The 25967-nt window shown below is 42.2% G+C and overlaps 1 protein-coding gene across 2 annotated transcripts in view; it reads left to right on the forward strand.

Annotated features, from left to right (window-relative positions):
* Positions 1-17346, forward strand: part of papola (poly(A) polymerase alpha) — a 56395-nt gene extending 39049 nt beyond the window's left edge. Inside the window, exons 17-22 of one of the 2 annotated variants that reach the window (XM_062968448.1) lie at positions 2148-2290; positions 3484-3581; positions 4536-4756; positions 6314-6376; positions 6953-7030; positions 15131-17346. In XM_062968448.1, coding sequence (XP_062824518.1) covers positions 2148-2290; positions 3484-3581; positions 4536-4756; positions 6314-6376; positions 6953-7030; positions 15131-15226 — 699 coding nt within the window. In that variant the 3' untranslated portion in view covers positions 15227-17346. Of the gene's footprint in view, positions 1-2147; positions 2291-3480; positions 3582-4535; positions 4757-6313; positions 6377-6952; positions 7031-15130 lie in introns of both variants that reach the window. The other variant, XM_008109012.3, reaches the window with a different exon arrangement.
* Positions 17347-25967: the final 8621 nt, after the last annotated feature.

Here is a 25967-nt window from a genome sequence, read left to right on the forward strand (position 1 = left end):
ATTATAGGACAAGTGGATTCTAGATTGATATTTAGGATCTCAATTATATTAATGCTTATCATCATACCTTAATTACTAGAACAGGCACAGATTTGTTTGAAGTAATCCACTATTCCCTTCTAATATAATGGTTTGCTGTTTGGATGATAATTGCCCCCAGATGGTTGAAGTTTTCATACTTTAGTGAAACCTGAAATTTTAAGACAGGAAAGATGTTTAAGGAACTTGTCTTCAGGGTATTTAGAGATCAGTTTTTCACAGCAGTTTTCTGGGCTCTTGTAGCAAGCTTTCAGAATTATAAAAAAATGAATTTGGTGTACATGTAGAGATCAGATATATAGATTCGTTTTGAATACTTTTTCTCACTAAGTGTGACAATAAGCAGTGAATGAAAAAAACAGTGGAGGAGTAGCTAGGCTTCTGATATTTTATAATACAGTAGAGTCTCACTTATCCAACATAAACGGGCTGGCAGAACGTTGGATAAGCGAATATGTTGGATAATAAGGAGGGTTTAAGGAAAAGCCTATTAAATGTCAAATTACATTATGGTTTTACAAATTAAGCATCAAAACATCATGTTTGAAATACAAAACCCATGGAAGCTGGGAACACACTGATATACTGTAGATTAATCATCTCTAGAATCCCATATTGAGCAGAGCAATGGCAACACTGGGAAACAAAAATTTGCTAAATATTTGATATTGGTCAACTGTCTCCAGAATCTCACCTGGAGCTGGGTGGCTCTGTGTTGGGAGGAGGGCTTGGCTTGTGCCTTCCAGCCTGGCAGAACGGGGCTGGGCTGGAGAGCCTCTGAAGGGAGGGGGGGGTCTCTTGTGTTTCTAGGGTGCTAAGCCTCTAATGATCCTTGCTTGGGTTAAAAGAGGAGGAGGAGGAGGAAGCCAGAAGTGCAAGTTGCTGCAAGGCTGACAGGGGTTAAAAGAGGGAGAAGAGGGAGGAGGAGGAGGAGGAGGAAGAGAGAGTGCGTGGGGGAGAAAAAGGAAGGAGAGAGAGGGGGGATCTGGAGCAAAATGTGTGTGTGTGTGCGCGCGTGCAGGAGGAAGGGAGGATCCTCCGCCCGCCCACCCACCCACCCAGGTAAGGAGATGACAGAAGGCAGCCAGCCCCCGCCCCACTTGCCAGCCCTGACTTGGCCTTGCCTGTGGCCCTTTCCCAAGCCCGGGCCCGCTGCTTTGGTTTATCTCCCTCCCCATTCTTTCTTTCCAATCACGAGCCATTGATTTGAAAACAAGGCCGGTTTGGCTCTGCCTGCACCAAGAGAAAGAGGGAGGGAGAGCCATGCGTTTCCTTTTTTCCCCTTCCTCCCTCCCTCCCTCGCATATAAATGGCCCCCCATGGGATGATTCACCCCCCTTCCTTCCCGAGATGCGCTTTCCTCCTTCCAGTTTTTTCGAAAGGGAAAGAGCCACAGCTCTCACCTTGGATTGAGTGAAAGATGCAATGTTTCCAATTGGCCACTAGATGGCGTCGGATAATACGGAGTGTCGGATAAGCGGAAGTCGGATAAGTGAGACTCTACTGTACAACTAAAATGCAGTTTACATGGCTATGAAACATGGAAATGATGCTACCATTGAAATTTTACTTTCAAAACCATAATTCAGTGTTTTCTATTTCTTTATTTTATATTCTTTTTTTTTCAAAATGGCAGTGTCTTGGGCTTTTTCATCACTTTTCCAACTAATAGCCATGATGAGAAAGCATGACTTGATGCAAATTTTGTTGTATTTTTTTTTTAAAATTATAGTATGTTTCTGAAGTGGGACCCATATAACCTAAAAGTACCAGATCTCATTGTATTTTAGAAATGAAACAAGCTCAGTCCTCTGATTATTCTTTTCCTAAGAAAAGCCCATGAAATTCATGGAATTGTCATATGTTTCTGAAGCATACACATACTAAAGTGAGGCTTCACAATATACAACCCATATTGGTCCTACACTGCTGGAAACAGGGGTGTGGATTGTTAAGGAACATTGAACCAAGCCCATAACTTGAGAGCAGTGTTTGTACATAGCTTTTCACATTGTCATATAGGATGTGTGATTACGTTTCATTCAAGTCTCCTTAAATTATATCTCCTTTTGAAAAGCTTTTGTGATTTATTGTTTTATTGGTTTCAGCATTCAACAGAAGGGGTCAGGTTGACAGCACTGAATGACAGCAGTCTAGACTTATCCATGGATAGTGATAACAGCACATCTGTGCCTTCACCTACCAGTGCTATGAAGACAAGTCCATTAAACAGTTCTGGGAGCTCTCAGGGGTATGCACCTCAAATATTAACTCTGATTTTAAATGTACCACCAAGTGTACCTACAAGTTTTTGTTTGTTTTTAAAAAACCTTTGTAAACCTATTCAAAATCATACTGTGTGATGAGACATGGTTCATATTGCAAGGCTTATTTACTACCATACATTTTTCAGCTGAACTCTATGGTAAATATAGAGTTGCCTCGTGGTTTTCTTCATATTTAAGACCTCTATGAACAGGTTATCAAAGTAAATTGATGTTAATCTGACTAGAATTGCCTTAAACATATCTATGTAAGAAATGTGAATAGAATCCTACCTTGAATAAAAGCAAGAGTTTAAACTATTTTGGGGTTCTGTATCTATCATCTAAAAGCTCTGCTCCTGGGGCTGATCTCTACAGCTTTACAGTCTATTTTTTAATTCTGTTATATATATGACAATAAGGTTTGAAATTTTCCACAAATTATAAGAAAAATCTAATAAATGGACCCTTTGATAGTGATGTTTCTATTTCTATTATGTTCTTACATCATCTCCCTTGAAATAGAATAGAATAGCTTTATTGTCATTGTACTATTGCACAGCAAAATCAAATGCTTTCCCCAGCACACATCACAAAACAACACACCTATCCCTCCACACTCCAACCATCACTGCACAGCCCCCAATGATTTTTTAGTAATTTAAAAGTCATAGGCTTCCAAAAAGGGCCTTAAAAGGTTAATTTGCCCACATTTTAAAATAAATAAGCGCTATAGTTCCCTGCAGTAGCAGGCTTGTTTGAAATAAAGGGAAGAGGTTGCTAGACATGGAGAATCAAGGCAGTTGTGCTCCTCTTTCTACTGTTCAGGGGATTCCCTAGAACTACATGTTTAGAGACTCCTGTCAGGAATATCATTTTTATTGCAACCGACAGAATGCTTTTCCTCCAGAATTATCAGCAAGGATGATTGTACCTGTATAATGAATTGGAATTTGTATAGGCTTGTAATTAAGGCATGAACAATTCATCACCCACTGAGTTGAATGCACCTCATCAACCATGTGTTGTAGTTTCAAATAGATTAGTTTTGACATAGTAGGGAACTATTTGGAGGCTTATCAATGATGATACTGGTTTGCTGATCAACTGATTTTAGGGATGTTTTGCAAGTTTGCTGTAGTTCATTGCTGTGTTCTGTTCTTTTTTATTATTTTAGCAGAACTAGTCCTGCTCCAGCTGTGACGGCAGCTTCTGTGACCAACATACAGGCTTCTGAAGTCACTGTGCCACAAACAAATTCCAGTGAAAGCTCAGGGGGTAGGAAACCAATATAATTCTACAATTTTCTAAATTTTTTATCCATTAAACCAAGCCTCCCTCTCTCTCCCCCCCTCTCTGTCATACAGGCTCACTATTATTATCAATAGACGTGTGCTACTTGACAAAAACATTTCATGTTTTTGTTTGTCATTCTGTAAAAGTTTATAAAATACAACTGGCATAATTTTGCTGGTCTGACATGGAGCTGATGCACAATGGAAGTTCATAGATTAGTATGGGGCCACCCCGCTTTAAGTCTACACATGGTAGTTCAAACACTTGCATTGAACTACTGATAATCAAAATGATAACTTTGAAGTATCAATCAGATACATCTACATGAAGGCTTGGGGGCACTGTATGTGGTGTGTGGCTGTTGAAATCTTTCTTCTGATCATTCACAGAGTTCAGATTATATTTTTAGTGTAAAGTCCACTTTTTAATGTGTTGTAGATCTTTTAGTGGCCTTGTACCTTATTTACTCAAATCGAATGCTCACTCTTTTTTGGGTAAAATTACATAATGAAAAGTGAGGTGTGCATTACATTTGATGGTGCATTCGACTTGCACATGTAAACTCGCCTGTGCCCCTCTATCAGGCCAAGGCTGGGAACCCACCAGCCTCACCCTGACAGAGGGACACAGCCTCCCAACTGGCCTCATTCACAAGACCTTCCAAAACTTCCCCTTCAGTTTTGAAAGCCTCGTGAATGAAGCCTTGGGAAGCTGCTGCCCGTCTGCCAGAATGAAGCTGGCAAGTTCGCCTGACTCAGTCTGATGGAGGGGCACAGCTTCCCCTTGCCTGTCAGCCATCCCAAGGGGAAGCCACGTGTTACATTCAGCAGGATTTTTTTTTTTTGCAATGCACACTTCAAAATTGAGGTGTGCATTACAATTGATGGCACATTATACTTGTCTAAATATGGTAATTATGAAAATATATCTCCCCAGGTACTTCAAGTGAAAGCATTCCTCAAACTGCCACACAGCCAGCCATCTCTCCACCACCAAAGCCTACCATCTCTAGAGTAGTTCCTTCAACCCGTGTTGTCAACCAACCACAGAGACCTTCAGGAAACACTGCAGCTAAAGTAACTAGCCCTGTAGTCGGTGTGAAGCGGACATCATCCCCTCATAAAGAAGAGTCGCCCAAAAAAATAAAAACTGAAGAGGTACTTTTTTTTGCGGACTACGAACGCCAATGTATATTGCTAGGTAGCAGTACCACAAGTATAGCATTGATTCCATAGCAGTATCAAAATAATTTTTAATGGGCTTCCACTAGGCCAGTTGATGTTATATTGTGGAAAAGAAACAAAATCTCAGGATGTTGAAAGAAGGGATTTTTTTATTCTGGAAAACAAGTCCAATGCATTTGAGTCTGGAAATACTTTTTATGACCTTTTTGTTTCATCTGTTGCCAGGCATAAGCTTTAGAAACACTCCCTGAGGAAAGCTATAAAAATCTGTCCAGGATGAAACATGTTGAGCTATTTTCAAAAATCAGAATCTCTTTTTTCAATGTCATGTGACTGTCTCTTCACAGTTCATCTATTGGGTGCTACAGTGTTCTTTGTTTGTTTGTTTTTTTCTTTTCATGTGATATAGTTATGGTAATTGTCAGCATGCAGTGCAGGGAGAACGTGCCATGCTTTTGTTTCCTTTCAGCTGAAAAAGCATTTTACAAACTGGCACTTTCTAAAGACAAACTTGGAAAGATGTTCAGCAGATGTTTTATTGGAAGAGATACTCAGTGAAAACTTCCTGAAAAAAGCTGGGTGCATGTGAATCTGTTATGTGCAACCCCTCTGAAGCTGTTATAGTATGCAGTAATTGGCACTAGACCTGTTCTGTTGAAATTCAGGTTATATATATTTCATTTGTATACACTTTAAATGTGCTTTATAGCCTTGCTTTTATAAGGATGAGCCTGACATTTCATGACAAATTCAGTAGTTTAAAGCCTCTTGGAGCCAGCCTTTCAGGGCTCAAGTGTGCTGCATAATAGTAGTAGTAATAGTAGTAGTAGTAGTAGTAGTAGAAGAAGAAGAAGAAGAAGAAGTAATAATAGTAGTTGTTTTATTTCTTCCCCCTCTCCTCATGGTTTGAGGCCATGGGAATTGCAGCTGAAAGGATGTCAGTGCCTCTGGAGATTTTTGGGTGATTCTCCCAGGCTTGTTCTCACCCACATGTTTTCTGGTTTTGCATGCATTAAATATGCATGTAAAATGCAGCTATGATGAATAGTGACAATATTAAATAACCAAAAAGTGTGATAAATACGTGCTTTTGGGGGATTGACCTCATGATCATAAGGTATTAGCTCTTTTTGCAAACTCTTGTATAGATAGAAGCATGAAAGATTCTGTAGAACTGATCACTTATTTCTCTACATCAGGCCTGCATAACCATTCCAGGTGTTTAGGCCTCCAACTCCCAGAAGCCATAGCCAGCTTGTTCAGTGGTCACAAATTCTGGGAGCTGAATTCCAAAACACCTAAAAGGCTGCAGGTTGTGCTTAAACTTTTGTTATAGCTCTTTTACAGGCATTTGTGGAGCAAATATCTCCCTTTTGCTCATATTTCTTTGAATTCAGCTGAATATTTGTATCATGTTATGTCTAATTCAACCTTTGGAGAAGACAGATCTTTAAATCCCAGTCAGAAGGTCTGTCTTCTTCTGTCTTGACCTATTATGCTCAGAAGTGTTTTTGTCCTGTTTTGTGACAGGAAGAAATAAACGAAGATGCTAGTTGTCTTGATGTGAGTGATCATGAGAAGATGGAAACTAAGGTAAAATAAGATGGAAACTAAGGTTGTGCTCTGGATTCCAACTGCTCACAGTTGTCTTTTTACATCAATTTAAACAAGTATTTTTTGATGCCCTCTGTGGAGACACTTGTCATTGTGTAGATGGCCTGCTATCGACTAGGAGTCAAAATAAAAACACAAGAAAGTTTAAATTCCTTTAAGAAACTGCCAGATAAGAGCAAAAGGAGTAGGGAGTGTTTTGCCAGTGTATGTGTGTGGAAAAGGTAAAAGTTGAATGGAACAGTGGAAGGAATGTTTGGCCAAGGCAAGGCAGGATAAGCCATTGAAGCAGTAAGAGAGCAGAGATCAACTTTCAGAAGTTAATGAATTCCTGACTTCCAAAATGGTTGTGGATTGGTCATCTGCACCTTTTCAAAATCCATCTTCATAATGAGTAAAAATCCTACAATTATGGGATGCTCCTTGGTAGCTCAGAATGTCCCTTTCAGAGACTTTCATCTTCCTCACAGGTAATGCAGGAGAATATGAACTGCTATTGTTTGATAGGGAACCAGTTGAGACATATTGACACAGTGTTCTTGTTTCCTTTCCCTTCAGGAACTACTTGACACAGAATCAGATATGGCTTCTCAACCAGAAACGCTTCCAACAACAGTATCTCTGCAAGCTCCTCAGGTGAGCCTATATTTTCGTTTTATTACAGAAAACATTAATAATGTAGGGTTCGTTTTGCCATTGAGATGCTCAATGGTATGAATGTCTATCCTTCAAAACTAGTGCAAGAAGTTATTGGGATTTTGCATGTTTTATGCTTTGTTGTATAGCCCTAATCATCCACACACTCTTCATTTATTTTATTTTGTTTGGAGTATTTTTATGCAGTTTTTTAGCCACAAAGGCTCTCAGAGCAGCTTACAATTGTTAATTTGACAGTTCACTGCCCTCAGGCTTACAATCTACATAAGACAGAACACATAAGGAAAAGGGAATGGCAATGTGGGAGGGAATTAAGTCCAGCAGATAATACCGATTGGTTCCCAACTGTCAGTGCAATTGAGGGAAGGCGTTTGCTTTGCTTTTGGGTCTAGACATGATGGCATGTCATGTTAGTGGAATTCTAACATAATAAACAGGAGAATTTTTTTACAGGTGATTAATTGTCGCAGAATTCCCTGAGCACATTGATCTGTGTACATCTTTGTTGCCTTTATTACATAGTAGTACCTTTATTTTTAGCTTATTGCAAGTCTAAAACTACAGGGTGGAACATAAAGACCTCCCACAATTTGAGGGAGCACTGTGAGCTGTAGTCGAAATAGAGAGGTGAGTGTGATGAACCATGGGCCTTGTAGTCCTGCTCAGGACATTGTAATCCCTGATGAAGATGAAAACTTGGGTTTTTTACCTTCCCAGTCTGAACTGGATTCCTCTCAGCCAGATCCTTCCCAGGCAGATCTGGAAACCTTGCACCTGCAAGAAAGTTGTGCCCCAGAAGTATGTCAAACAACCCCAGAGCCTACTTCTCCCGTGTTCTTGCGCCGGGAGTTTTGTAAACAACAGAGAAGTTTGGATTCAGCTTCGCGCAGGAGTGCGAGGATAGCAGCTAAGAATGTTGCCAATTAACATTGGTTCTCGTGAGAATCTTTAAGGAGTTTAACATCTGGTCTCAGAGTTTAGCTTTCGTTTCTGATTCCCAGAGAACCGCTTTGGTGAGAAAGTTGGACTCTATATAGGTGTTTTGCCCGCGTAGCAACTTCGCGGAGTCAATTCGTCAGCCTACGGAGCGAGTTGTGTCTGGACAGCGCGCTCCGATTCAAGCCTCGTTTCAGCTCAAGCCTTGCCTTGTTATCCAGCCTTCGCCTTGCTTCCCAGCCTTTGTTTACCGACGGACTTTGCCTTGTTTCCCAGGACTAATCCTTGCCTTGTTTCACGGATTTTACCAAGTTATTCCACGGACCTTGTTCTTGTTCTTAGTTACCTTGTTCCACGTTCAAGCCTTGTTTCAAGTATCAAGTTATTTCCTAGCCACGCTCAAGTTTTATGGACTAAGGACCTTGTCATCTCCCCTCACTTTGCTTGGCAAAGTGAGTGTTTCGGTTATTGGATTACAACTTTGGACCTTAATATTTCTTATTGGACATTGCTTTTTTGGACTAATTCTGACCTTTCCTGAAGGGTCTAATTCTGGACTATTTTCTATACTTGTTTTTATTAACTTTATATATTCCTTCAATAAAGATATTAGTTAGATTCTGGCCTCTGTGTATGGTTATTGGTGCCTCTGCCGCCTGGGTCGTGACAGTTTGACTCCGCCACCCATAAGCACCAACTAACCGAGGCCAGGATGTCTACCGGAGCCGCGCCGGCTGGACAGCCGCTCAGCTACACCATCAGCAAGGACGAAGTGGACCGCATCCGTGACAGACTCAACGCGCAGGATGGAGAAATAAAAGGGTTGAGGGAGCGCGGAGTTCGCCTCCCGGCCATGGCGTTGCCTACCAAGTTTTCTGGAGAAGCTGCTAAGGTTCATGTTTTCCGCCGCCAATGTCAAGCTTATCTAGAGGCCCGTGATGCCGAGTTTCCCCAAGAAGACATCAAGGTGGCGTGGGTCTACAGTCTTCTAGACGGACCAGCGGCTAGCTGGGCGACGGCCCTGTTTGATCAAGCCTCCCCCCACCTAAGTTCAGCACAACGCTTCTTGGATCACCTTAAGGAGACCTGGGGAATCGAGGACAATTTGGAGGCAGCCGGTCACAAACTCCGGCGCCTCCTTCAAGGAGACAGACCCATGTCTCAGTACATAGCCGAGTTCCGCGTGCTGGCCCACAACACCGGCTGGAACGATGTAGCCCTCAGAGGACAATTTCGGGAGGGTCTCAACATTGAAATGCTGGAAGAAATCTCCAAGGTGGATCCTCCCCAGACCCTCGAGGCACTCATTGATCAATGTTTACGGGCTGAAGTCATGATTGCCAACAGGAAACAATGGGTTCGAGGCCAGGGCGGTAGAGCCGGGGCAAAACCCCCCGCTCCCGCCAGTGTTCAGCCACGTCCGGTGTGGAGACCCCCGCCGCCAACCCCATACCCCAGAGGAGGCGAGGAGGTGCCGATGCAGTTGGGCAATGTGCGTCCCAGACTAGATGCCGCCGAGAAGGCCCGTCGTCAACGCTTGAACCTCTGCTGGTACTGCGGGAACGGGGGCCACTTCGCCAGAGAGTGCCCAGCCAAGGGGAAGCCTGCTGCCCGGCTTGCGGCGGCGTCCTCCACGGAGTCGAAGGCGTCTGAGCCGACTGGCACACAGCCGGCGGGGGAAGCCAACGACCGGGTGTAGAGAGGCTCGCCAACCCGGTCAAAAAATCCATCCAAGAGCCGCCAACCGGGGTCCTGTTCCTTCTCGTGGTCACATTATGGTCAGCAAAAAGGGGACCCGTCATGATCCACGCCATGATAGACTCTGGAGCTACCAACAATTTCATCGATAGAGAGTATGCCGACTCTCTGGGATTACAATATCATGATTTCAAGAATGCCCGTGTGGTGCAAGCCATAGACGGCCGTCCCCTCAAGACGGGGCCCGTAAGCCAGTGGTCGGAACCCACCAGGATGTGGATAAGGGAACATATGGAAGAGATTTCCTTCTTTGTTACCGAGGTTCCCCATTTCCCTGTGATTTTGGGAATTCCATGGCTGACACTCCACGACCCTAACATCTCCTGGTCCAACAGAGAACTGCAGTTTGCTTCACCGTACTGCCAAAACCATTGCCTCGTAGCCAAGGTATGCCATGCCACAGACTCCGAGCCCATTATCACCTTGCCAAAGAAGTACTCCGAGTATTGGGATGTATTCAATGAGAAAGAAGCCGAAAAATTACCCCCACATAGACCTTATGACTGTGCCATTGACTTGGTGGAGGGGGCCCCGATCCCGCGAGGGCATCTCTACTCCCTGACTGAACCAGAGCAAGAAGCTCTCAGGGAATTCTTAGAGACAAACCTTCGCAAGGGGTTCATCAGACCCTCTCAATCCCCAGCCGCCTCCCCAGTGATGTTTGTGAAGAAGAAGTCAGGGGAATTACGCTTGGTGGTGGACTACAGAGCATTGAACAATATCACCAAGCGGAACAGCTATCCCCTGCCCTTAATCTCGGATCTACTGGACCGACTTCGAGGAGCCAAGGTCTACACCAAGCTGGATCTTCGGGGGGCTTATAATCTAGTTCGCATCAGAGAAGGGGACGAGTGGAAGACCGCCTTCCAGACTAAATTCGGATTATTCGAGTCCCGAGTTATGAATTTCGGTTTATGCGGAGCTCCCGCAACGTTCCAGCATTTTGTCAACGATATTTTTCAGGACTATCTAGACAGATTCTTGATAATCTACCTGGACGATTTTTTGGTGTTTTCCAGATCACAATCAGAACATGAGAACCACGTCAAAATGGTGTTGCAACGACTGCGGGATCATGGACTTTATGCCAAGCTAGAAAAATGCGCTTTTGATCTACAAGAGGTAGATTTCCTTGGCTACCGCATCTCGCCTCTAGGGCTTTCCATGGATCCAGCCAAAGTTTCAGCAGTATTGGAATGGCGGGCGCCAACTAACAAGAAAGAGGTGCAGCGTTTCTTGGGGTTCGCGAACTACTACCGCAAGTTCATTCCAGATTTTGCCCGCTGGTCCGACCCCATCACTAGCTGCATCCGTGGAAAGCAGCCTTTCCGCTGGACTGATCAAGCAGAGAAAGGGTTCCAGCAACTGAAGAAACTATTCACCTCCCAGCCAATTCTACAGCACCCAAATCCTGGAACCCCTTTTGTGGTGCAAGCGGACGCCTCTGATGTGGCAATTGGGGCTGTACTCTTACAACCGGTGGGAGATCACCTCCACCCCTGTGCCTTTTATTCTCGTCAACTAACCACACCAGAGAGGAATTACACCATTTGGGAAAAAGAACTACTGGCCATAAAGGCAGCCTTTGAAACTTGGAGACATTGGCTAGAAGGGGCCAAATTCCCCATTGAAGTCCACACTGATCATCGTAATCTAGAACATCTAAGAACTGCCCGCAAACTAAATCAGAGGCAGCAACGTTGGGCTTTATTCTTTGAACGTTTCAACTTCCAGATCCATTATGTGACCCCAGCTCAAACCAAGCAAGCAGACGCCCTGTCACGTAAACCGGAATACGCTGCAGGACGCAAGGAGACCTTTGAATCCCAACTGCTACAACCTGAGAACTTTGCCACGCTCACAGTGGGGAACACCAAATCCAGTCCCATTGGTTCAACTTCCCCTACTCCAGGACCCATCTGTGCTCAAGAAATCAGGGCTAGTCAGCAAGCAGATGCCTGGGCGCAGGACCAACTTCGCCAAGGTCTGCATTTTCCCTTTTCGCTTAAAGATGGGCTGCTCTGCTATAGAAATCATGTTTATATCCCACCCGGACCGGGCAGGGAAAAAGCGCTTCGTCTGTGTCATGACTGCAAACCAGCAGGACACTTCGGACTATTTAAAACCATGCATTTGATCCTAAGAGATTTTTGGTGGCCCAAGATCCGCAAGGATGTGGAAAAATATGTCAACACCTGCCCAGTATGCCAGCGCTCCAAGATACGAAGGGAGAAGCCCTCAGGGCTTTTGCACCCCCTTCCTACCCCATCTCGCCCATGGGAAATAATTTCCGCGGATTTCATCACTGACCTACCACCTTCCTGTGGATTCACCACGATCTTAGTGGTGGTGGACCTATTCACCAAGTTAGCCCATTTCATTCCCTGCGAAGGCCTCCCCACGGCCAAAGAAACTGCGGATCTATTTCTTCAGCATGTTTTCAGACTACATGGATTGCCCAAGAGTTTAGTCACAGACCGTGGATCTCAATTCACCTCTCGTTTTTGGAAGGCACTACAAAAACTACTGGGCATAGACTCTCGCTTATCTTCAGCTCATCATCCCCAAACAGATGGGCAAACGGAGCGCACCAATGCCACTTTGGAGCAGTATCTTCGCTGTTATGTAAACTACCAACAGGACAATTGGGCTTCTCTGTTACCACTGTCTGAGTTTGCCTACAATAATGGAGTTCAAGCTTCTACAAAAGAAACGCCGTTCTTTGCAAACTACGGTTTCCATCCACGTTTCTTTCCCCCTGTCATTGAAACTTCAGAAGTTCCCGCAGCAGAGGATTGGCTGCAGGAACTCACAGCGGTGCAACAACTTTTGCTCCAGCAACTGGACCAAGCCAAGGAGGACTATAAACGCCACGCTGACAAACACCGCCAGCCGGGCCCCGAAATCAAGGTAGGAGATCGGGTTTTTCTGTCCACTCGCTTTCTGCCCTCCCACCGCCCATGCCGGAAGTTAGATGCCCGCTTCATTGGCCCCTATCCAGTGGTGGCGCAATTAAACCCCGTGACTTTCAAACTCCAACTTCCGCGTTCAATGCGCATTCACCCAGTGTTTCACCGTTCCCTGCTCCTTCCGGCGGATGGTGTGCGTCCTGATACAGACCAACCGGCCCCCCCTCCTGTTTTGATGAATGGGGAGGAGGAGTTCGAGGTTGAGGACATTTTGGATTCTCGCTTTCATCGCCGCCGCCTACAATATCTCATTGACTGGGTGGGTTTTGGGCCTGAGGAACGCTCTTGGGAAGACGCCTCCACAGTCCATGCTCCTGATCTAACCCGTCGCTTCCATCTGACCTATCCCACCAAACCGCGACCTCGCGCCTCGGGGAGAGGACCCCAGGTTGGGAGGGGCCCTGAGGAGGGGGATAGTGTGATGAACCATGGGCCTTGTAGTCCTGCTCAGGACATTGTAATCCCTGATGAAGATGAAAACTTGGGTTTTTTACCTTCCCAGTCTGAACTGGATTCCTCTCAGCCAGATCCTTCCCAGGCAGATCTGGAAACCTTGCACCTGCAAGAAAGTTGTGCCCCAGAAGTATGTCAAACAACCCCAGAGCCTACTTCTCCCGTGTTCTTGCGCCGGGAGTTTTGTAAACAACAGAGAAGTTTGGATTCAGCTTCGCGCAGGAGTGCGAGGATAGCAGCTAAGAATGTTGCCAATTAACATTGGTTCTCGTGAGAATCTTTAAGGAGTTTAACATCTGGTCTCAGAGTTTAGCTTTCGTTTCTGATTCCCAGAGAACCGCTTTGGTGAGAAAGTTGGACTCTATATAGGTGTTTTGCCCGCGTAGCAACTTCGCGGAGTCAATTCGTCAGCCTACGGAGCGAGTTGTGTCTGGACAGCGCGCTCCGATTCAAGCCTCGTTTCAGCTCAAGCCTTGCCTTGTTATCCAGCCTTCGCCTTGCTTCCCAGCCTTTGTTTACCGACGGACTTTGCCTTGTTTCCCAGGACTAATCCTTGCCTTGTTTCACGGATTTTACCAAGTTATTCCACGGACCTTGTTCTTGTTCTTAGTTACCTTGTTCCACGTTCAAGCCTTGTTTCAAGTATCAAGTTATTTCCTAGCCACGCTCAAGTTTTATGGACTAAGGACCTTGTCATCTCCCCTCACTTTGCTTGGCAAAGTGAGTGTTTCGGTTATTGGATTACAACTTTGGACCTTAATATTTCTTATTGGACATTGCTTTTTTGGACTAATTCTGACCTTTCCTGAAGGGTCTAATTCTGGACTATTTTCTATACTTGTTTTTATTAACTTTATATATTCCTTCAATAAAGATATTAGTTAGATTCTGGCCTCTGTGTATGGTTATTGGTGCCTCTGCCGCCTGGGTCGTGACAGTGAGGTAGATCTAATTTGATAAGTTAGACCAGGGGTCCTCAAAACCTTTTAAGCAGAGAGCCGGTCCACAATCCTTCAGACTGTTGAGGGGCCGAATTATCATTTGAAAAAATATGCAAATAAATTCCTATGCACACTGCACATGTCTTATTTGTAGTGCCAAAAAAACAACAACAACAACAATGAAGGAACAATACACTATTTAAAAATAAAAACAATTTTAACCAACATAAACCTATCAGGATTTCAGTGAGAAGTATGGGCCTGCTTCTGGCTAATGAGGTAGTCAAGTTAATTAGGATTGTTTTTGTTGTGTGCCTTCAAATCATTTCAGATTTTGGGTGAGCCTAAGTCTAAAACTGAGGGCAAGGGCCAGGTAAATGACCTTGGAGGGCTGCATCTGGCCCACAGGCCTTAGTTTGGAGACTCCTGAGTTAGACTGTCATTTTCAGTGTCCTTCATTGGTTAGACCGGTGAACATCGGGGCTTTGTTGTTCAAGAATATTATGAGAACAATCATTCTGTGATTACAACAGAGAGCATTCTGTACACACTTTGCGCTTGGTCAAAATGCATCTGTACCAGATAGAAAAACATTTTTGCTATGGATTTCTAATCTTCGGGCAATTGGAACAACACTAAAAAGAAAATCACACGGCAGACCTAGAATTGAGAGAATGTCAGAAAATGTGGAAGCAGTAAAAGCATCCACTCAACAATTGCCAAGGTGTTCTGCCATAAGCATGCTATGGTATTGGGGATATCAAGCTGGAGTTTGAGCAGGATTCTGCCTGTTGATTTAAAACTGCATCCTTACAAAATGATTTGTCTGACATGGTTTTAAAAACCCATTAAAACAAAACTGTTGTATGTACTTTTCAGAAATAGATAGGTTTGTTCATTTTAAATGCCCTTTCAAAATGTGGCTGGTCTTTATGCCCCACCCTGTGTTTACCATATTTTTCCATATTCCTAATCTCATTGTTTTAACAGTGTTTCTCTCTTTTCTCTCTCTCTCTGCTTAGAAAATGCCCAGTACAGACCTTTCTGATATCCCTGCTCTCCCTGCAAATCCTATTCCAGTTATCAAAAATTCAATAAAACTAAGATTGAATCGATAAAACCAACCTCAGGGGTCCATAAACAGTATCTGCCAATTCAACCTGTTGTCTTCTAATACTGAAACCGAGGACAGAGGGTGCAAGACAAGAATGTGAACACAGATGGATTTAGGTATATATTGTGCACTTCCCTTGCTGGGCTGTAATCACTTGATCTGGAGGTCCAGGTTAATATATGAAGCCAGGTGTACTATTAATGTGTTAGCAACAGTTACATTTAATACTTCAGAGGATTACTGCCTTTAAAAAGAGTGGGAATACTATTTCTAGCCATATTTGACTTACTGATTGGATTTATGTTGATGCATTGTTTGGAAGAGGAACAACTAGAGCTAAAACTGGCAAAAGAATCCCTTAAATGCACTTTTATGTACTTTTTTATTGGACTATGACTAATTTTAGCGCTTCAGCTTGAAAGATTTTATTTTTATTGAAGAAATTCTTCAATATCTGTGACCTTCAAATTGGAGAAGGGCCTGATATATTGTGTACTGAAAGTAAAAGTATGCACTATATCTAGCGCAGTTAACATTAAGCTGCAGTAAACCCTTAAAAGAAAATGTCAAGGCTTGAGGTTGGAAGTTTGAGAAAAGAAGTATTGGGTATTTGATGGGGCATGATTAAGATGTGGTCTATTTTTTATTTGGAGGATTATTTTACAATGCATACAAATTAGTTACCAAAAATCAAATAATTGCCCCAGGACCTAATCAAGCCTTCTCCTTATTCCCATCCTGTTCCTGTCAGCATATTACTTGGAGGGAAGTAATACAGATGCTTTTACTTTTAAGGTATTTCTGTTTGTATGTGCGGAATAGGACTCATGCCAATTAAATGCTGGTGTTTTTTTTAAATGGGTCTTTATAGTTACATAAGATCTATAACTGTGGCCCGTTGGCACAAATGACATGTTTCCTCCCCATTAATGAAACAATAAATAAATTGTGCCTGTGAAACATAACCCTGTCTCATGGCCTTTACATCACTAAAATATGAGAGTTTTGTACACTCTGTGAGTCCTGTCTCCATTACAAACATCTCAGATTTTAAATATAAAATGCAGATCTTGCTTGCCCTAGGATTTTTAACAGTTTTATTTTTAGATAGTTCATCTGAAAGTAGTCTCTCTGATTAACTTTTTTTAAAAAAAAAATCACATTTCTAGCAGGCACTTACGAGATCTGATAAACTTTCCTTATCCAGTTGTCTTTGTTTTGTTCTGTAGAGCTATAAAAATGATTAGCAGCAACATTGTGTAGAAGGGATGGAAATCTCTCATGGCTAAGCAGCAGAAAAAGTGAGGAATGCCAGTGACTGATTATCAGACAGAGATAAACTATATGTGACTTTGATTCAGTCAAAATTACGTGGGATGGTTAAGTTGCCCTTCCCATATTTTTTCTGATCAGCATGTTTAATGACTTCTTTCCCTGCATTGTGCTCAGTTCTCCTTCATGTGCATTTCCATGTTGAGGTAAAAATGACTCACTCTTCTCCTGTTCCCAATAAGTTAATTTTCCCAGACTCGGGAGATTGTAGCTTATTCCCTACCTCCCCAGCTGTGCAGTAACCAAGATCTTTTATTTTCTGCCATTTTGTCTGCAATGTCAAGTATACAGAATTCTTGCCCTTGCCCTATACTGCCTGCTGTAACCCAACTTCCACCCCTTTTCAAAATGCTCCCTCACTTTCCTCTCTCCTTTCCTCCCCTTTCCCCTTCCACACAATCCAAAAGGTTTAACTAACAGTTGAAGTGTACAAGCTGTCTGTGTATTTTGTGTAGCTATGGAGTTTAGATCGAACTTGCCAGGCTCAAATTTAGTCTCGTTTTGTTTACACATCAGGAATTTTTTCCCCCCATTTTATTAAACGTTTCATGTATCTGCACCCAAGTTTTGCCAAGCTGGGAACTTGGACTCTTTTCTGTATAGTGACTTTTTAATTCTAGTTTTCATAACCTGGAGATCAGACTGTTGCTTTCGCATGATGTACGTAGGTGTCTCATGACTGGAGTTGCTTTGTTTTATAGTATCTGTACTCCTTGTATTTTTCAAGAGCTATTTTGTAAACAGATGATGTATTTCTCCATGGAAAACAATAAAAAAAACAGCACAATCCCACAGTCGCTTGGCTTCTTTTGAATGTCGAAGATGATCTCTCAGAAGGCTCACACTAACTTAAAGGAAAACTACAGTAGAGTCTCATATATCCGAGCTAAATGGGCCAGCAGAAACTTGGATAAGCGAATATCTTGGATAATAAGGAGAGATTAAGGAAAAGCCTATTAAACATCAAATTAGGTTATGATTTTACAAATTAAGCACCAAAACATCATGTTATACAACAAATTTGACAGAAAAAGTAGTTCAATACGCAGTAATGTTATGTTGTAATTACTGTATTTACGAATTTAGCACCAAAATATCACGATATATTGAAAACATTGACTACAAAAATGGCTTGGATAATCCAGAAACTTGGATAAGCGAGGCTTGGATAAGTGAGACTCTACTGTATACATATAAAATGATGCTAAGAAAATACTGAATAAAACAGTCGGTAAATTGAAACTATCAAGACAATCACTTGCTATTGTACTGCGGATATGTTCAAAGGAAAGAAAAGGATAACATAACCATACCAAGTGTTTAAGAGCAATTAAGTAGTCTTTAATTATTTTTGCAGACTATGTGACTTAATTACTCATAGTAAACTATGGAGAAAACATTTCTATAAACATTTGCAGGGGTAGTGGGGACTTAAGCTTGTGCTTTTGAAATTCAGGTTTTGAAACAATCGGTATTATGTTTTAAACAGTACATGTGTGAAAACATTCTGTTAATCCTATGATTTCCAGCAGATGGCATTATTTCCTTCATTTCTGCAGTTAAGATCTCTACACAATGATGACAAAGAAATGGAAGAAGCCATATAAACCGATACAGGTGACAGTAAAATGCATGAAAGTGTTATGTGATCACTTTTTTCTTAGTTCACTACAGTTTAAATTTAGTATTCAGTAGTATTCAAATTTGGCATTCGTAAACCATTGTATTGATTATCCCACCTTCCAGGTAACTGTCAGTTTAGTAGAAGTTGTTCTAAGTTAGCAATTTCTAATCTCATTTCAGCAAGTGGTCAGATTCCAAGGAACTTCCTTTTGATGTTCCAAGACTTTCAGGATTTCCACTGATGCAGTCCTTCAGGCTGCATCAGGAACAACTTTTCTCAGGAAACTCAGAAAGGTGGAAGAGAAGACATACAGGACATAGGTAGAAGTTGTCAGAAGTACAAGAATGCTCTACTTGTAGGGCTTTTTTGAATTTTATTCAATTTTTGAATGTATAAATCATTTAAATAAAATTTGTTGCAGAATTGCTATATCTAAAGTGTGTTCAATTACCACTTGTTACTGCCCTATATAAGTATATTGTATATTTTATTCACACAACATGCACACCACTGTATATTGGGAAACATGTGATGTGTACCAATCCCATCTACAAATACCAAATCATTTTGAAATCCATTTTCTACTTTTCTCCTGTAAATCAGATACATTTCTGAAGACCTGTGTTTTTTGAAAGCAAATTGTCATTCTTATTTCCTAACACATCAATATTAACAAGTCTTTTAGTTTTCTTTAATCATCTTTAAAGCATCAGCTTGGTATTCTGCAGAACCAATGTATCACAAGTTTGTTGATGGAAGCAGATGCAATTTGAGAAGGTTCAAACTAGTATTTGAAATCTATAGGCTTCAAACATCTGCCACTATCATCACCAAAAGAATAGTGCTAACTTTGATATCAAACTTCAGAGTCGATGCCTTGTTATAAAAAGATAATACAGTCAACCACTGCTGGATGTCCCATCTGTTTTGGTTGATAGTTAAACCCTTAATGGCTTTTAATGAAGTTTAGATATGTCAGATTGTTGGTACTAAATTCCACAACGTTTTGTGATCACATCTAGCTGAGGATTAGGTTATGGGAGGATTGTCTACAGTATTCCTTTTCTATCCATATACTATACTACCTAGTTTTCAACACTACGGGGAAATGATTTTAATTTGCTTTAAGTACATCAAGGATTCCCTGCATGTTTCAATAAATATATAACAAAACGAACTTTAAAGGCAAACAGGAAAAAAGCTGAATTCAAATAAAATTGCTTTGTGATAGATGCAAAAGCTGTGAAATAATTAGTCTGTTGAGACATAACATTTATTGCTGCTTTTGAATAAGAATTCATATCCAGAGAAGAATTTTAAGCTGTAGTTTGGAAAGAAGAAAATTGAAAACCATTGAAATATGTAAAGATTAACAAAACTAAGCAACTACAAGGACTGGTGGTTGGAAAAGATCAAATTAGGCAGCACATTTAAGTAGACTAGTCACTAAAAACAGCCACTGGGCCTTACAGCTGTGTGTACATATCAGGTGTAATGCAGTCTTATGTATTGCATATTAGAGTTTTATACAGAAGTCATGGTAGGGAACTTACTGAGACAGCTTCACGATCCAGACATATATTGGGATAAACTGGGAGTGGATGAATCTGGAAGTGACTGAAGGTGGGGAGTAAGATTACATCTCTATGCTCTTATTTTTGGTGCCCTTCCAAAAAGTAGGCAGTGTTTCTATTTAGAAATCAGAGTTCAAATACATAAATGTCTTCAGGCTGCTGATATACTACTTTTAAGAGTGGAACATGAAAAAGCAGATACAAAACAACAAAACAGTTGTCTCACAGACTTGGTTTGTGTTGTCAAAGGAGTACCATTCATGCACTGGAAAGCAATGCTATGGCGATTCTTTACCTAGATTGCCTAGGTTTAAATCAAAATGTGACATTTTGTCTAATAGTGAGTGATGGTGGTAGTAAGGTGTTTATTGTTATAATTAGAAGTCTTCCAAAAGTGTTTTCAGCGTAATAGTTGGAAAATAGACAGAATGGTCTTGAGTTGACCACATCGTAAAAAATAAAGGTTTTATCCTGGCAATAAGTCTAGTCGTGCCCGACTCTGGTGCTCATCTCAATATCTAAGCCGAAAAGCTGCTGTTGTCTGTAGACACCTCCAAGGTCATGTGGCCGGCATGACTACATGGAGCGCGTTAACTTCCCGCCAGAGCTGTACCTATTGATCTCACATTTGCATGTTTTTGAACTTACTTACTTACCTACTTAGGTAATCCCTTCGAGGATGATGGTCCTCCGTTTTTGCTATCTTGGGGATGGATCCGTAGATGGCTGAAGAGACCTATTCTTGATCTGCATGTTCTCCCGCAGTGAGGACATCGGTTTCCAGGTGGAAGGTGGTCTTGGTCAGGGTTGGCTTGACGGGCCTTCCTCTTGGCTCATTTCTCCCTTAAGCCCTCCATTCGTGCCTCTTCGAACTCCGCAGCACTGCTGGTCACAGCTGACCTCCAATTAGAGCGCTCAAGGGCCAGGGCTTCCCAGTTCTCAGTGTCTATGCCACAGTTTTTAAGGTTAGTTTTAAGCCCATCTTTAAAGCTCTTTTCCTGCCCACCAACATTCCGTTTCCCGTTCTTGAGTTTGGAGTAGAGTAGCTGCTTTGGGAGATGGTGATCAGGCATTCGGACAACGTGGCCAGTCCAGCGGAGTTGATGGCGTAGGAGCATTGCTTCAATGCTGGTGGTCTTTGCTTCCTCAAGCACACTGACATTTGTCCGCCTGTCTTCCCAAGAGATTTTCAGGATTTTTCTGAGGCAACGCTGATGGAAACGCTCCAGGAGTTGGGTGTGATGTCTGTAAACCGTCCACGTTTCACAGGCGTAGAGCAGAGTTGGGAGGACAGTGGCTTTGTAAACAAGCACCTTGGTATCTCTATGGATGTCCTGATAATCAAACACTCTGCTTCATACGGAAAAATGCTGCACTCGCAGAGCTCAGGCGGTGTTGTATTTCGGTGTCGATGTTGACTTTTGTGGAGAGGTGGCTGCCAAGGTAGCGGAAATGGTCAACGTTTTCTAATGTGACACCATGAAGCTGTATCCCTGGCATTGCAGAGGGATTAGCTGGTGCCTGTTGGGAGAGCACTTTGGTTTTCTCGATGTTCAGTGAGAGGCCGAGCTTCTCGTATGCTTCTGCGAAGGTGGTTGGACTGGATTGTAGGTCTTCTGAATGTGCACAGACTACGTTGTCATTGGCATATTGGGGTTCTATAACAGATGTTGTGTTGACCTTGGTTTTGGCTTTCAGTCTGCTGAGGTTAAATAGCTTGCCATCTGTCCGATAGATGATTTCCACTCCGGTGGGAAGCTTCCCATCAACAAGGTGAAGTATCATAGCGATGAAGATGGAAAATAAGGTAGGGGCAATAACACATCCCTTCTTGACACGTGATTCCACCTTAAATGGGTCACTTTGGGAGCCGTTGCTGTCCAAGACTGTTGCCATCATGTCATCATGGAGGAGCCGCAGGATGTTCACAAATTTGTCAGGGCACCCGATTTTTTGGAGGATGGTCCAGAGAGCGCTGCGATTTACCGTATCAAATGCCTTTTCAAGGTCAATGAATGCCATGTACAGAGGTTGCTTTTGTTCCCTGCATTTTTCTTGGAGCTGTCGAGCAGTGAAGATCATGTCCACTGTTCCTCTGGAGGGACGGAAGCCATTCTGGGATTCTGGGAGGGTGTCTTCTGAGACAGGGAGAAGGAGGTTTGCAAGGATTCTTGAGAGGATTTTCCCAGCTGAGGTTAGAAGGGAGATACTATGATAGTTCCCACAGTCTGTTCTGTCCCCTTTCTTGAAAAGGGTGTTGAAGTCTGCTGGGATTTTCTCGGTCACCCACCTTTTCAATGAGCTGGTGGAGTTGTATCAGCTCAGGTCCACCCGCTTTGAAGATTTTAGCAGGAATCCCATCAGGTCTGTTGGCTTTGTTTTTGTTGTTGTTGTTGTTGTTGGCTGATGGCATTGCTAACTTCTTCCAAACTAGACAGTGCTGCAAGCTCATCCCTGGTTTGTTGTTGCGGGATTTCTGAGTTTTTGAACTGCTAGGTTGGCAGAAGCTGGGGCTAACAGCAGGAGCTCACCCCATTCCCTGGATTCGAGCCACCAACTTTTCGGTCAGCAAGTTCGTCTCAGCGGTTTAACCCATTGTGCCACCAGGGGCTCTGTTGACCACATACCTGCTACATTAATTGTAATGAATCAGAGTGGGAATGTTATGCCCCTTAGACCTTGTAAAGTAGTACTGCCCGAGTTCTTTGATGTGGCAGACTGATACCATATTTGTACCCATGGATCTCAGTCCTTTTTTCTCTGGAAATTCCCCACTCCATGGACCACCACTTTGAGTAGAAATCTTTAGAGTAGACCTTTCCAAACATTTCATGTTGTAACACACTTTTTAGACATGCATCGTTTTGTGACACAGTAATTCAGTTTTCTAACAAGACAGAAGTTAAACCAACCTCTTATAAGAGATATGGGCATATGCATAAATTGTAATAATGAAACTTATGGGGACACAGCATATCTCATAAACACCTTGCATTTATAATTTTTAAAATATGTGATTTGCTTATTTCACATAAATTCAAAGGTTTCTTTTTCATGCAACACACTACAGGCGACATGGGACAAGTGTTTTGATAAGGTTTGGAAAGCTCTGCTCTAGAGAGCCATAGTGCCAAATAAACCATAAATACAATTGACCCCAGTTTGCTTCTGGTTTTGAAAAAAAGGTTTTCTGTTTTTGCTATTAAATAGTAATTTTTTAAAGAGCGAATTGCCACTCCTGGAAGGCGCCAGAGGAGATTGTTTGTATCTTTTGTTTAGAGCAGAATAAAAGAAGTCAGGGGAAATAGTTAAAAGCAGGGGCTGCAAAACCAATTTTGGGGGATATATGTGACCCCAAAGAGCCCCTGGTGGCGCAGTGGATTAAAACGCTGAGCTGCTGAACTTTCTGACCGAAAGATCAGCAGTTCGAATCCAGGTGAGCTCCTGCTGTTAGCCCCAGCTTCTGCCAACCAAGCAGTTTGAAAACATGCAAATGTGAGTAAGATCAAGAGGTACTGCTCCATGCAGTCATGCCAGCCACATGACCTTGGAGGCGTCTATGGCCAACGCCGGCTCTTCAGCTTAGAAATGGAGATGAGCACCTCACCCTAGAGTGAGACACGACTAGGCTTAACATCAGGGGGAAACCTTTGCCTATGTGGCCCCATAGTTCCACTTTGCCCAATTCTGTAATACATACTTCTCAATCTAGGGGATTTTGGCTAGGGATTTCTCTATAACTAGCTTCCTGTATTAAAAAACATTATTTCCTGCATTGAACAAACATCTCTTTCGATCAAGATATTTTGACTACTTACTCTCTATGGTCCATACTGTCTGTGATATAATATACTCCCCATGGATATTTGGGCGAAAGCACATACTGTTTTTCATTCTGTCTGCCGTAGCAGTGGAAGAAATTTGTCACTATTCCAGTTTTCTCCACTTTCAAATCAAACGTTTAAAGTCTCAAATTATTTCTGTCCTGAAGATGAAGAAATGTAGGAATTTTGGCAAACACTAAAAATGAAATGACATTTATTAATGCTTGCCGAATTCAATGCTTACTTGTGTTTGCTGGCCATTTTGCTGTTGCCGATGAGTGACCAAAGGAAAAGCAAGAAAGAAAAAGGAAAGGAAACACATGAACCCAAATGCTGCACCAAATGTCTGAATACATAGAAATTAAAACCTAGATTTTGAAGATCGAAACCCTTTCATTCCTGAACCTGGATGGATGAATCTATCAGTTGAAAATTTCCACTTATTCAATTATTTGTTTATGCTGAAATGTTTTCTTTTTCTATACTTGAAAAACGTTGTGGATTTTTGTATGTTCCTATCAAAATTAAGAGAATCAGCATTTCACTCTCATTTTCACTGGAGTTGTTAGTAGGAGATTGATGATGAAGTTGTTAGAAAGCGACATGTGCAAACTGCCCGGCTCCAGAAGGGACAGGATATGTTTTGTCATCTCAGCCAAGAAGTCTGCCCCCTGAAGAGAACTGGCTCGGTTCAGGCATTTTGTCAAGGCTGTTAGGTACATGCAAGACATGGGTTCTCCACTAATAATCTTACCTTTGGTTTTCTGCTGGCATTCCCTTTAAATTTGAGCTTGTTTTTTCATTAGTTTTTATTAGCTTAATAACACCTAGACAACAAATGTCACTTTTACAGACAACTCACTTGGGTTTGTGTTTTAATATACAGCTGCAGTCTCCCAGTGTCTTCTTTATTAGTTTTTGTAATGTTTTATAGGGAAAGTGATTTTAACCAAATCAGATCTGGATGGGATATGCTTTCTGGCACACATTACAATAAGGCTTTCACATTTTTACGTTTGACTGTTTTGGATTTATTTCAAATGGATTAGTTTGGTTAAAATGTCTCTAGGGAGCTCTAGATTCCCCGGTGCAGCTCTGGTTAACTGCTGGTGGACATTGGCCATAGTCTGAGTCACGTTGGAGGATCTAGCAATTCCTAGAGAAGTGTTCTCTCAGGAAACATATATATTATTTGTTTCTCTCTGTTTTCCCATTTTCGCAGGGCTACCATGCAAATGTAAAGGGTTGATTGTAGTCACTCAAAGTATTCCTGTTTAAAAAGAAGTTATAATTGATAAAAGGTGAATTGACAGAAATGCCTCTTTTGAAATTCTTCAGAATTTTTTCTTGTATTTCTGTGGAGTCTCTTCCCTTACCAAACTCAGATAATCAGGAAAAGTGTCTCAGGCTGGATCTACACTGCCCTATAATCCATATTATCTGCTTTAGAACTGGATTATATGAGTCAACACTTCCATATAATCCAGTTTAAAGCAAATAATCTGAATTTTATATGGCAGTGTAGATGGGGCCTCAAAGCAGCTAGTGTATTTGTAAAGAACAAATTGCATACATACACAAACCTTAGGCAGACGTTTCAGACAAATTTGAAATTGCATTTGCAAGTAGGCTTTTGATTGGGAACTTTAAATGTGGTCTAAACTGAATGAGGAGACATTTAATTCCCCCAGCACACACATTTATGCACACACATGAAACAGAGAGGTTCTTGTGGGGTTAAAGAGGGAAAAGAAGGAAAGCAGGGTAAGGGTGCCATCCAGTGGGAGTACAGGTGGATGATATGGTAGAGTCTTGGTTAATACGCAGATATATTTGGAGCAGCGGGTTAAACCGCTGAGCTGCTGAAGTTGCTGACTGGAAGGTTGGCGTTTCGAATGTGGGGAACGGAGTGAACTCCTGCTGTTAGCGCCAGCTTCTGCCAATCTAGAGGTTTGAAAACATGTAAATGTGAGTAAATCAATAGGCACTGCTCCAATGGGAAGGTAACGGCGCTCCATGCAGTCATGCCCTCCACATGGCCTTGGAGTTGTCTTCAGCTTAGAAATGGAGATGAGCACCAACCCCCAGAGTTGGAATCGACTAGACTTAATGTCAGGGGAAAACCTTTACCTTTACTTTACAAGGAAGAAGGGAAAAAAACCCACTGATGTTGTGTAACCTAAAATAATCCAATACTGTGAACATGCCAGAAATGTCCTTTTATGTCCAGTAGACTTCTGAAAGGGGGAACTGTCTTTCAAGCCCAATTTACATTCAGATTAAAATGGGTGAGCATGGCATAAATGGTGTCAAACCGGGGCAGGATACTGCACATGCTGTAACTAGTATATAGCCCTCATGTGGATTCAGTTTGGATCAAAGGGCAGAGAA

This window comes from Anolis carolinensis, chromosome 1 (genome assembly GCF_035594765.1).
Source record: "Anolis carolinensis isolate JA03-04 chromosome 1, rAnoCar3.1.pri, whole genome shotgun sequence".
In the NCBI taxonomy this organism is placed as follows: domain Eukaryota; kingdom Metazoa; phylum Chordata; class Lepidosauria; order Squamata; family Dactyloidae; genus Anolis; species Anolis carolinensis.